The sequence below is a fragment of the Sipha flava genome, unplaced genomic scaffold, assembly GCF_003268045.1.
Source record: "Sipha flava isolate LNK unplaced genomic scaffold, YSA_version1 361_pilon_pilon, whole genome shotgun sequence".
Taxonomy (NCBI): domain Eukaryota; kingdom Metazoa; phylum Arthropoda; class Insecta; order Hemiptera; family Aphididae; genus Sipha; species Sipha flava.
The window spans coordinates 422,070-436,035 of record NW_020273062.1 but is presented as its reverse complement, the minus strand read 5'-3'; the positions used below and the strand labels follow the sequence as shown (position 1 = coordinate 436,035).

The 13,966-nt window shown below is 26.6% G+C and overlaps 1 protein-coding gene across 1 annotated transcript in view; it reads left to right on the top strand.

The window, feature by feature from the left end:
* The first annotated feature begins 857 nt into the window (after window positions 1-857).
* The window catches only part of LOC112687783 (rap1 GTPase-activating protein 1), a 207,026-nt gene continuing 193,917 nt past the window's right edge, over window positions 858-13,966 (top strand). The window contains exon 1 of the mRNA XM_025560711.1: window positions 858-1,123. Within this exon, the coding sequence (XP_025416496.1) occupies window positions 933-1,123 (191 nt within the window). The 5' untranslated portion in view covers window positions 858-932. The remainder of the gene's footprint in view (window positions 1,124-13,966) is intronic.

The window sequence follows — 13,966 nt, the reverse complement described above, 5'->3', positions numbered from 1 at the left end:
TTATTGAAATTTTTATTTAATTAATAATATAAATTGGACACTTAAAACATTGGTTATATTTATTATAATATTAATTTACAAATATTATATAAATATTATGATTGTGTACACACACACTTATACATACCGTATTTCTGGAAATACACAATATTTTAAGAATTGATAATTATCCATAGAATAGAAACGAAAAAGCGTATTGTTATTTATAGCTGATAACCTGATTTTTCAAACTAAATAAATAGATTTTTTATAAACAAATTATAGATTTTCATATGTTAAATTAAATTTTTAAATTCTATTTAAATAACTATTTTCTGATCATAGTAAACAATTTTCCAAGATTTTTGATATTTTCCGGGGGGGGGACATTTCCATCCCTTACCACCCTATATGGGCGCACTTGACTGACACAATTTGATCTAACACTCTAACATTACTTGTAAGTTTTAAAAAACTATACAATTGTAATATTTTATATTTTTGTTTATTATTTTTATTAGAGATTTCAGTAAAAACGATTAATATAATATTTCGTATTAATTTTTATGCGTGATGTTGCACGCGATATAGATACAGTTTTAAAATAATTAGGGTCAATGTTCCGTACGTCCTCTCCCTTACAAGTGACCTTGTCGTAATACCTTTGTTATAACATGTGGTCCCTTTGAATATTTTTTTTTTACGCAAACGGCTTAAACGCTTTTATTTTAGGTGCAACATGTATAAATTCTCTATTCGCGTGTACAAAGTCTAACAGGCTGATGCGGTTGCCCAGGCGACCGCGTAATACGTTGCCCGGGGCCTTATTTATTTGGCGCGTCGTCATCACCAGTGGCATCGCAACCGGCGATTCAGACGCATGTACTCGACCACGGCGTTAAAAATCGTGTGATCCGTCCGACCCCGAGAGGGGTGGCAACAGGTGCGTTCGAATGCGACGTCGCGACTTCGTGGTTGATGGTGGCGAACCAGACGCCTTGGACTGGGATCTAGACCTCAACTTGGAGTTGGAACTCAGGGACGATCAGCAATCCAGGCTGTACCGATACCTGTCGGAAGGACATAGGCCTAGGTATAGAAATGAACCGCCGAGGAGGGCGGCAACCATTTTGTTAGCCAACAGGTCAGTCGACTGGCATGATTAAATATTATTCTAACTTATTGTTCGTACAATTTTATATATTTACTGTAAATAAAAAGTGATTTATAATCTGAGTATACAATTTATTTTTTAATAACTACAAACTTCAACGTTGAACTGGGCCGAAATTAAGAATAATCTAATGGGCAATTTCATTTTATTAATAAAGATTTTGGTGTTTAATCAAAGACAAAATTTTATTATAATATATTATTATTGAGTATTAATTCAATTACAGTTTCTTGATAGTTAAAAGAAAAAAAATATATTTAACATTTTTATACATTTTAATTGGTTTAAAAATGTTGGCTGTAATAATAATTGGCATAATAATTTAAAAGTATCTCTTACATAACTACATTAATTTAATTAAAGTGTGAAATTAAGTTGTCTTATTTATTAGATTCTTGTGTAATAATTTTTTATAATTTCATATAATTTAAGTTTAAAATATTAAATATTTAAAATTGTGTAAATAGTTTGTACATGTTTTTAAATTATAGTTTAATTTTTATAGCGTTAATATATAATATATTCAATCAAACTAAAAGAAAATATAGAGAAATTATATAATCAGGTCAGTTCTAATAATCTGTATAAAACACTTTACTCTAAATATTATTAAAAATTGAAAAAAATTTTGTTCAATTTTTTAAGTGCTTAGAAATGTTTGGCGAAAAGGTGCAACAAAATTTAAATGCTATTAAAAAATGAAATTATAAACAAATCGTGTAGTTAAACAAATTTCAAATGCATGATATTAGTTATTTTATTTTTTTCTTATAGTTATAGTCGACTTGAAACTATCTTCACTTATATATATTAGTATTTTATAGATACTACAATCATAATATTTGAAATATTTGAATGAAATTCGTACTATTTATTGATATTTGAAACTATTGATTTTTTTAAAATTGTAATGTTAGGTACTTTAATTGAAAGTATTATTCGGAGTACAATCGAAATATTTGGAAAAGAACCAAAATATTTTTTAGTACTGAAAGTGCTTGAAAAGCTGTCGTTTCTTTAGCAAATGTAGTACAAAAAATAAGCAATTCTCCATAGCAGGGGTGTATTTTAGAGGAGGAGGTTCGAAGGGGCGATCATCCCTCCCCCTCTGAATCCATATTTAAGGAATTGATTATATGTGAGATACTCATTTCAATTTTTTTTAATGTGGATCATTTTATAACGAAATCAAATTACGCGTGGCTGTGAATACTGAATTTGGCTTTTTGTCGGGTCTATACTTAGTGAAAAATCAAATAAAACACAAGCATAACTTTCAAAACAAAAATAGGTGTTAAAAAATAAATACACAAAATTTGATTTTAAGTGAATCCAGTATTAGATTAAAAAAAAAAACACAAATATTAAGGATTTACCAGATTTAAATATTACCAAAAATTTTATTTGTATTTTACTTATCTCTGTATTATCATCTATGTTTCTCTCGCTCATTTTTATTTCTTACTTAACATGCTTCTAGCATTTTATGAAATTATAAAAAATTTAATTTTTTTTTTTTTTAATGCCCATCACCATATCTTTCGTTCTTAATTAATTTTGTCTCTTTGGTAACATTTTTTAGATTTTTTCCTTCAGGTTTGTCCTCAAAGTGGAAATTATTATCTTCCTCGTATAAGTTTTGTAACAAATTTCATATTTTATTGTATAAATAAATATGAATCTTCCAGAGGTTATTTTATAATCATTAAATGTATTTTTACCTTTAAATTTGTTCTATGTTATTTAATTGAAATGTTTTGGAGTAATTGGAATTGGTAACAAGTTATTGTATATTACTAATCTAGTTGCATAAGTGTAAGTTAGGAAAAATAATATTGTGTTTATTTAAAAAAAAAAAAAAAATCATTTACGTTTTTATTGTAAAAGTAGCATTCGTGATGATTTTTATACTTACTCAACATATTGGTACTGCAAATGGCATATATGGTTTTTTGTTATGCAATCAAATGCATAAATCATTTGAACAACAAACATTACAAATAAGTATGTGGTGCAAATGTATCTTGGTCACCAAATTAACGACCAAATTCGAATGGTAAATTTTCTGAAGTTTTTTATTTTATATGAGTTGTGTTATAATATAAAACGAACCACATATGTAATAAAATATATCAAAATTTAAGAGTTTTATATTACCGACGCATAATATCACGTAAAAGTAAAATCTTAATGAATTTTACCATTTTAATAAAATGCAAGTACTATAAATCCGGTGAAATACGATTGTGCAATTTTTCTTTTTTTTGACCCGACTAATTACACCACGATTGCACAAAAAATTTGTAACACGATTGCGCCCCGATCACTCTTTACTGATAAAATCACAATACCATTGCGCACCAATTTATATGTGTATATACTATGTATAATAATTTATGTACGACATAAAATAATGTATACAATACATACTTTCTATAATTTGTATATACATGCACTCAAACTAGTAATTCACAAAATGCACTTTTTCAAAATCGAAATGAAAAGTTGATTGAGTTAATGATAGTTATAATAAAAATATCGACTAATGACTATCAGTATAGAAAAAAAAAAACAATATTTATTAAAAAAAATGTCGATTATTGACCATGTTAGTAAATACATTTAGTATATATATAATTTAGAAAAAACAATTTTTAACCAAGCTAACAATGATAATTTGTTGACAGTCCTAAGTCTGTAATAATTGGGAAGAAAAATTGTGAATTAATAGGTAATAAATTTAAATGCATGTACATGAAAATTAGAATGTAGAAAGTATGTATTGTATACATTATTTTACGTTGTACATAAATTATTCTACGAGTAATTTGGTGCGCAATGGTGTAGTGATTTTATCAGGTAAAAAGGGATCGGGGCGCAATCGATTGCAAATTTTTTGCGCAATCGTGGTATAATTAGTCGGGTCAAAAAAGGAAAAATTACGCAATCGTGTTGCAACCATATAAATCATACAATATTTGTATTGTGTACAGTTTATAAATTTAAGTTGTCCGAATGTCTTACCTATCGGTTATCTCTGAATAAAATTTTAAATATATTAGTTTACTTATATTGAATTAAGTCTGAGCATCATAGAACAAAATAGGTTCTATGCATTCTGTGATAATATGAAAATTTATTATGCAAATTTAAATTAGTTTATTACAATGTTATAATTTATATAATTACTTATCAAAATAAACTTTTATCAATGTTATCTTGAAATTTCAAGGGGCTAAAAAAAAAATATAAAACATATATAATTGAATTCAGCGTAATAATATTTATTAAATGTTAAATTATCTCTATTAAAATTGTCTTGTGGTTCCATGTAATTTTTTTACTTCACTGATTAATTATTTTTCGATATATTGATCATAGATATCTGTATTGATAATTTATATTAGTTATATTACTGAAAATTCCCGTGTTTTATATTATATAGAGGTCCTATCGATGCTTTTCTACTCATGATCGTCAATGGCAAAAATTTTTTAAAGGATTAATACTGAATGTGCAGTTCAGGATAGAGTTTTGTATAATTTCCGCAATCGATTATTATGTGTTTAGTAACACTTTATATCTCGCATAATATAGATGTATTGTAATTTATCATTAGGTAACTGAAAGAAACATATAGTATACAAGTATATTTGTTTTAGTATTTAATCCGTAGATTGGTTTACAATAAATATTTTCTCTATTATGCGTTTTATCTTTGAGATGTTTATATGAATCGATTCTTGCATTTTTAATCACTTGGTTCATATAGCACGTAATGATGGGAAAAATCCAGATTTACTGAAGTTTGAAAATCCGGATTTTTGAAGCTCGAAATCCGAAATCCGGATTTTACTGCAAATCCTGATTTCGGATTTTAAAATCCGGATTTCGGATTTGAAAACATTGAATTAGTATTTTTTTCAAGAATTATTTATAGTAAATCAAAAATAATTAAACATTCTCAAAATTAAATGATATTTTGACCTAACCTAATTAAGAATCTCATATACAAGTTTTTGTATAATATTAAATATATAAGTTGAATATCATAAAATAAAATTTAGTCGGTATTAGTTGTATCTCCAAAAATAATGGTACGTAAGACTTGAAGTGTTAACCAAGCGTTATTAAGATATCTTATTTAGACCACCATCATCTTGTCCGAGAGTTAAAATAACGACTAAAAAGTGGTGTAATGAAAGTTATATGATTAGAATACAGAAATTTGCAATAATAAACCCAAATATTAAATTTTTAAATTCGAAAATTCGAAATCCGGATGTGGCAGATTTTTGAAGAACCCGGATTTCATTCCCATCACTAATAGCATGTTCTTGACTTTCCTCTTCCTCCCAGTTTAATGCTATAGAGTTTCTCATTGTGCCTCAGCGTATAACCTATCATATTCCATGGCCTTGATCGTAAATTATTTAGCAGGGTTATTTTCTCTTTAACTAAATCTAACGTTTATTGTTTGTCTTCATTTTTTGTGCATTATATTTTTTCTATTTTTTGCTAACACCGTACTTCTAAAGCTTCTAAAATGGTTTAACATTTTTTGTTTGTTCAATGTCCATATTTCATTGTTATATAAGGCAGTACTCCATACATACGTTTTAGACGTTTAACTTATTCTTAGATCTACATTTATTGATGTTGGTAGTTTTTCTTTTAATGCTTGACCTATTCTAATTTTTACTAAAAAATATATTAATGTTTAGTTAATGTTGTTCATGGCATACCATTGATTTTGTTTTTAACGATTTTATATTTAATTTGAATGTTAAAAATATGTTATTCAATCCAAAAATTGCTGTTTACAGATGTATTTCGAATATAGCGAGCAAGACTTTATCAACTGCTAATCTTAAAATTGATATTAAGATTCCTCCTATTATTAATATTATTATTATTATCTTTTTATTTTTTTATACCCTTTATTGCATGTTCGACATAGATATTGAATAAAGAGTGTGACCTTGGTAATAGCTATCTTTGTCTTACTCTTTTCTGTATATTGATTGTTTTTGATGTAGAGTTAATTTTAATTTTAGCTTCCCAATTTTTGTATATAAAATATTTATATCTTTAACTTCTATGCCAATATTGTCCATTAAAAGTCAAACTATGTTGTTGAAAATTTTTTCTAGGTCTACAAAAGCTATTAAGATTTTTTCTATTAATTTTTTTTTTTTTATTCTTCAGCTTAATATTGTTTCCCATTTTTTTGTTTCTTTTGTTTTTGTTCCAGCGTATTGCTGCAATTCTGTATTTATATTTTCTGATTCCGGTGTTTTATTTGTTTTTATAATTCTTAAGCATATTCAAATTCTGATCTTGAAATAGTTGTGGTAATCATGTTTTTTTTGTAAATCTTAATTTCCTTGCTTAAATCAATAACTTGAGATAATTATCTTCATATAGGAATTATATATGCTATTATATATATATATATATGTTACGGTGAATGATGTAAACGTGGTAAAAGACATCATTCCCCGGTAAATTACATCATTTACCTAAAAATTGGTAAACGTTGTAAATGCAGACATTCTCCGGTTATTGTCGTCAATCACCAGTTTAATTGAAGAATGACGTTTAATACTTTTATGTCGGTGTGAACGATCAGCGATAAGCGTGTAGGTGCCGAATAAGCTTCATACAACTGTTCGTGTCCCAATACCAGATGATGATAGAGCACGAGGTTCTCCGCGTAATTTACTTGCTGTTATTATTTCATGTGAAGATGACATGTATAAATTATGTAAGCCAATTTTAATTTGATAATGTTTATTTAATTTAAATAAATAAATACCCGAATATTTGAACCAGGTACAGAATATGGGGTGTTGAAACACAAATATACATGAGCACAAATTTCTCCATGTAAAAAAAAATTTCTAGAGCTAGATGAAGCCATGAAAAAAATTAAAGACAGGGAAATAATATTAAGAGAAGAAGCAGGACATGGAATAGCTGGTCATCAAGGATTTAATCGATGCAACTGCAAAACTGGTTGTGGTACTAAAAATGTGCTTGCAATGCAGCGGAAATGTTGTGCAGTTCAAAATGTTATGGTAACCAAAATTGTACAAATAAATAATTTGTAATATGCACGTATTTTATTATTTTATTATTTTTTTTATTTTAACAATAAATCATTATTATAAATAGTACCTATTGTAAAAAAATTAGTGTATTATTTGAGAATTATCATCATTTACCACTAGTTTTGGTAAATGACATCAATGACCGGTGAAAGATGTACATTTAAATTTAAAATCTAGTTTTTTACATCATTTACCTACATAATCGAATCATTTTGGTAAAAGACGTCATTCATTGGAGAATGACGACATTCACCAATATTCATCTTTTACCGTAACATATATATATACTATTTCATTGGTCAGCAATTTTTTTTTATCAATTAATATATTTCTACTATCTTTTATGTGTGTATATTTTGATTCCTCTCTCCAAAATGTCTATTTAATAGGTGCGTTACCCCAGCACCCGCACTTTCGAAATCATGAATTATAATCAAGCAGTATTATGTACTTTATTTTGTACAATTTTTTATAACCAAAATTAAATTTTGTACAACCCCCGAACCTCCCCGAAATTCTTTTTCATTTTACGGGTGCTGGGGTAACGTTACACCAGCACCCGGATCAACTAATTTTCTCAAATTTCAACTTTAAACCGTACAGTATTATGTACTTTATTTTGTACAATTTTGTACAACCCCCGAACCTCCCCGAAATTCAATTTCATTTTACGGGTGCTGCGGTAACGTTACACCAGCACCCGGATCAACTTATTTTCACAAATTTCAACTTTAAACCGTACAGTATTATGTACTTTATTTTGTACAATTCCCAAACCAGAGGCGGCTTGTAGAGTTCATAGAAGTTCGAGTACAAAATTCTAATATTTCCCCTTTATCTTTTATCATAGTTTACGACCTTCAACTTCTGTTGGGAATTCATTTAATTAAATTCTTTATTATGTACTAAATTATTTTCCATTTTTATAGGTTAATTCTATATTCTGGAACATCTATGTTAATACTTTTTATTAAACTTTTAGATTCTTAACGGAGTGATGAACGTGTTTATTTTACAATGATGTGTGCTTTTTTTTTATTTTTTTTTTTATTGTGTCTGTCATCACGTTTTGGAGTGGTAATAGTGCTTTGATTTTTGACTTCAGCCCCTCTTTAATAATTAAATTTAATCTAGTTTATACTTTAGGTAATTAATAGTAAAAAATTTTTATTAGTTTTTATGAGACTGTAATAACCCTGAAAAAGTAACGGAAAAACAGGAATTTATGTATAACCACTTTTCGACTAAATCTATTTTTTGATTTTGCTGTAACTCAAAAGGGAATCATTGTAAATACTTTAAATTTTAACCAAATGTTAATATTAGCGTTATATATTTATGATTAAATTTTCAAAATATTTAAAAACCATTGAAATTTTCGATTTTTTTAATTTTATTTTTCTTTAAATACCGATTAAAAAATTTGGCTCCTAAAAAAAATCTTTAAAATGTAATATGAGATGTTTATTATATACTACCCCACTGCAACTCAACGGATTATTAGGCATTGTATTTAATAATCAATTATTTCTATTTTTAGTATTTGCCGTTTATAATATGTTATCGGGAATTTTATTGACAATTATTTCTGAATACTGTTTCTTTTCATTTTAAAATTCATACCATACAGTATAACAAATAACAATCCGGCTAATAATACAATCATTGTTTATAATTTATGAGTAATGATTGTTTTCGTTATATTTAGTTTTGGTAATCCAGTTGCACTTGTGTGTGGACTATCGAGTTGTTAGTGCGTTAAATATTTACGTAAATAAATATCAAATATAATAAATATTGTGTCCCGAAAAAATATCGACAAAATGTGTGATTATTATGATATTACCATGTAGGTGGACAGTACTGCTATTGCAGTGGTCAAATCTCTATTGCTATAGCATTAATATTTAATTGCGTTTCTGAAGGTTCTTAAGAAAAAAACCAAAATTCAGAATGTCCATCAATGTGTTAACAATAATATTGTTGATCAAATTTGCATAAAATAAATTTTAAATCTAAAATAAACATATTATATTTTTTGGAAATTACAAATTATACCTAATAAAAGGCAAAATTATCATAGATACAACTCTATTTAATTTTATATTTTTATTTTTATAAGTCTTATATTGACTATTTTTAGACTATTTTCTAAAAGAAGAAATCTTTTGTTTGTTTATATACAGTCAATTTAATTAATTGTAGTAGGTAGTAGGTACCTATTATAGGTAATTGATAAATTTAAAATGTAGATCCTACACATTTAAAATAATTGAATAGGTACTTGAATGTATTAAAGCTGTAGGTATGTCGAATCATACATTGCATTATTTATATTATTTAGATACCTATACTAATACAATAATACTATAGCCATCCAAAGTAATTTGATCTTTCAAATTTAAAATTTCATCATTAATATTTTCATTTAAATTATTTGTTTTTCTTTCTTTATTATCGTTTGCCATCACTTATTAGAGTAATACACAAAAGTTTTAATTATATTTTAATATAAAACAAAATAAATTCAAGGAAATTATACTTAATACACGACATAAATTTAATTTATTTAAATGATCACAATTTTGAAAAAACAGAAGTACATTAAGACATTAGGCGATAAGTACATTCAAGTTCATATTAAAACCAAATATATATTATTATAGACAAAATTATAGTTAACTACTAAAATAAAATTAATCTATGAGTCAAAATATTCGATACATTTTGTTGTAGTAATGCTTAGAAGCGCGATATCATGAATAGACGAATTAGTCGACAATGTTGAAAGTAGCAATGTAGCATAATGCCCACGTACGACGTACCAACTACTTAGTATCATTGTTCATTGGTTAGAAATAGTAATTATTATTGTACAACCTAAAATCAAATTGTATTAGACTATTTTTAGAAATGCAATATTATATTTTTATTCTTAACATTAAGATAACAATATCAAATTACAACTCCTACTGTGATGATGACAAGAAATTAGTCAGACAATATTAAAATAATAAAAACTTTTATGGTATATCTACGGCATAACAAATATAAAACGATGTTTATTGACATGTATACTGACCTCCTAAGCCAAAAGGTAGTAAGCAACAATGGAGTAGTTTTGAGAAAAATGAGTAAAAAAGTAACATTACTTATAGCTAGTTGTATAATAATTATATTGACGATAAAAATAACTCATTATAAATTATATAAATATAACTGATATTGGTTAATAGTTTGTTCGTCGATGTCAGTAGGTGGGAATTATCGGTATTTATAATTTTAGTTAGCTAAAATTACTCTTCGTAAACATATTTATATTATTTTATATTAATATACATATTTTTTAAGTATTTTATGGACACATCGAGCAGCTTGAAACGCGTGAGTACGCTTTGTATTTCACTATACCGTTTTTTATTACTAATTACTAAAAGTGTTATAAATGACGATTCTGTAATTTAAATTAAAACAAAATGTTTATTCAAAAAAATATTTAACATACGGTTTTTGAACCTTATTTATTTTTTACATGTGTTAAAAAAGTTACCTACAGCATAATCCTAGTATCTAATACCTAATCGGCGTTGACATTCTTATGTCAACTGTATTTAGTAAAAACAAAACATATACATGTAACGATGTATCTGCATTTAATGTAGATACTCTTCGATTGTTTTTTGTTATTCTTATCAGAAAATAAATCATTCATTAAAAAATGTAAAAATGTAATATGATATTAATATATAAATATATAAATGATTAATTTAACTGTTATTAAAATAATGCACCTACTTAATATAATTGACATAATTTTAAATCTTGATATCTGCGAACTTACCTAATATATTCTGTTGATTCTTTTTGAATTATATAAGTTAATCAACAGCAACTATTTCTACCTAAAAGGAAGTGCTGTATATTCGATAAAAGTATCTTAGATACAATATTGATAGAAGATACGCGATAACACCCATAAGATGAAATTGAATTTCGGGGAGGTTCGGGGGTTGTACAAAATTTAATTTTGGTTGTACAAAATTGTACAAAATAAAGTACATAATACTGTAGGGTTTAAAGTTGAAATTTGAGAAAATTAGTTGATCCGGGTGTTGGTGTAACGTTACCCCAGCACCCATAAAATGAAATTGAATTTCGGGGAGGTTCGGGGGTTGTACAAAATTTAATTTTGGTTGTACAAAATTTTACAAAATAAAGTACATAATACTGCTTGATTACAATTCATGTTTTCGAAAGTGCGGGTGCTGGGGTAACGCACCTCTATTTAATTTATCTCTTCTATTATTTTTTAGCTTTATCCTGTATAAGCGTATACACAATGGGGGTTTTAGGGGTTCACCCATTCCCGAAATTCAGGAAAATTATTAAATATTTTTTTATAGAGTAAAAATGGTTTATAGATTATATAAGTATAAAAATGTATAATCTACCTTTCCAGTATATTATTGTGTACACACCTGATCTTATTGATTATTCTTCATCGTGGTCTCTACTTTTTGACATCGTGATTCAATTCATTATTTTTTTGCATGTACTACTTCTCTAATTATCATATTTTTTAGTTTTCAATATTTTCTTATACTATCTGGATCAATTTTATTTTTAAGAGACCTTTATTTGGTATATCGTTGATTATTTCTTGCATTATCTATTTCTTTTTGGGATCTTGTTTTTTCTATAGAACATTTTCCGCTGCTATGATAATAGATTACTTTATCTACTTCTATCGATTTTATACAGACATTTAATTATTTTCAAGTTTGAGGTTCATTTGGTAGTTTATTTGTTTGTCATATTAATTTCGATATTTTTTTTTGCTATTTCTGGTTATTTTAATTTTTTTTAAGTTCCATTTACGAGTATAGTGTTTTCGATTTCTTTATTTTCTTAAATTTGAGGGCATATTTCATCATAACAAGATTATGGATACTATTAATGTTTGTATCTGGGTATGATTTGCATAATTTATTTTATTTTTGAATCAATTCTAACCAGAAAAATTATTTGGTATCTTCCAATGTCTCCAGGCATCTTCCAAGTATACTGCCTTCTTTTATTGTTATCGAATAAGGTGAAAGATATGATCGACTTAGGTTGTATACAAAACTCCAGTAGTTGATTCTCTCTTTTGTTCTTTTTTCTAATTTCTAATTTTCAACTTTTTTTCATCTGATCCATAGCCAATGAGAGATTTCCAGTCACCCATTATGATGAAATTATCTTTTTGTTTTGTTAGTTTTATAAGTTCTATATCTTCGTAAACTTTTACAAATCTTCCAATGTCGTAATTTGATGTGAGCATTTATACTTGTATTATTGGCGTATCATTTGGGTATTAACTTCACCATTATTAATCTTTCAGAAATTATGGCTTGATCGATTACTGTTTAATATCATACCTTCTCTGGTTTTTCCTGTTTGTTGTCCTGAGTATATTCGCATTATGATACGGGTATACTCGTACTCAGAGGTGGATCTAGGAATTTTTACATCTGGGGAAATATTAAAATTACGCCCTATCATAGATCAATAATCAAATAATAATAGTAATAATAATAATAATAATAATAATTTTCTTCTAGAGAATTGTTTTCTAATAATTAATATACAATCATACTTATTCAGTTTTAACCTAATATCAGTGTCTAACAAAGTTAAAAATATCAAATTAGTTGTTAATAATTACAAAAATTAGACCCTCTACAATTTTACGCACGGGGATGAATCCCCATCTTCCACCTCCTAGTTCCGCCCCTGCTGGTACTGATCTGATTTCCATTTCTACCCTATATTAGTTCACATAAACTTAATATTTCTTTATTTTGTTTAATTGTATCATTGTTATGATATTCTATGTTCCTATATTTTAAGAAGTGTTTCTCTAGTTGGCAATTTATTTTATTAAAAAGAGTTAATTAAATTTTGATTTGTTCTTGTTGTTATAGAAAAATATATATTAAAATAATAAATGTAGACACCTAATTAAATATATTTTTTAATATTTAATTAAATAAAATTATTATTTATTAATTAAAATTAATTAATTTAATTAAAAATCAATTTTTAAGATATGTGTTTTTTTTATTTTTATTTGAGCCTGATTTCGACCAGAAGGAGTTCTCAGATCATTACCAAATAAAACATAAAGGATGGGAATTGGGTTCTAGTTAATACTTTTGGGTGGTCATTGATTGTATTTCTCAACAGTTTTCTGAATAATTGAGAAAAACGGATACAACATTTCAAAATACTTAACAATTTTCTGAGATTCAAACCCACTAATAATCGCATTTTATTTTATCGACCACAATTATTTTTGTGCCTGTTGTAACTAATTGTAACCCAAATTAAACAATTTGTAATCAAACAGTTTCCGAGAAAATTCTTTTTTTTATTTCGGAGGTCTAACATTTTATTAACAATATTTGACACGTAAATATAAATATAAACATTTTTAATTTGCCTTGATTGATAAATTATAATTCTTTTAAAATGGATTTTATAGTAGTTACCTATACTTGTAGCAATAATGAAATTCTCCAAATTATCATTTGCAAATGACCCATAAGAATTTTCTTTTACCTGACAAAATTAAAATTTTCCTTAAAGGAAAAACTTGAGTTTGAACCTTGCATGGTGTTTCGTCACGTTCTCCAATTTAATTTATTTAAATGTTACA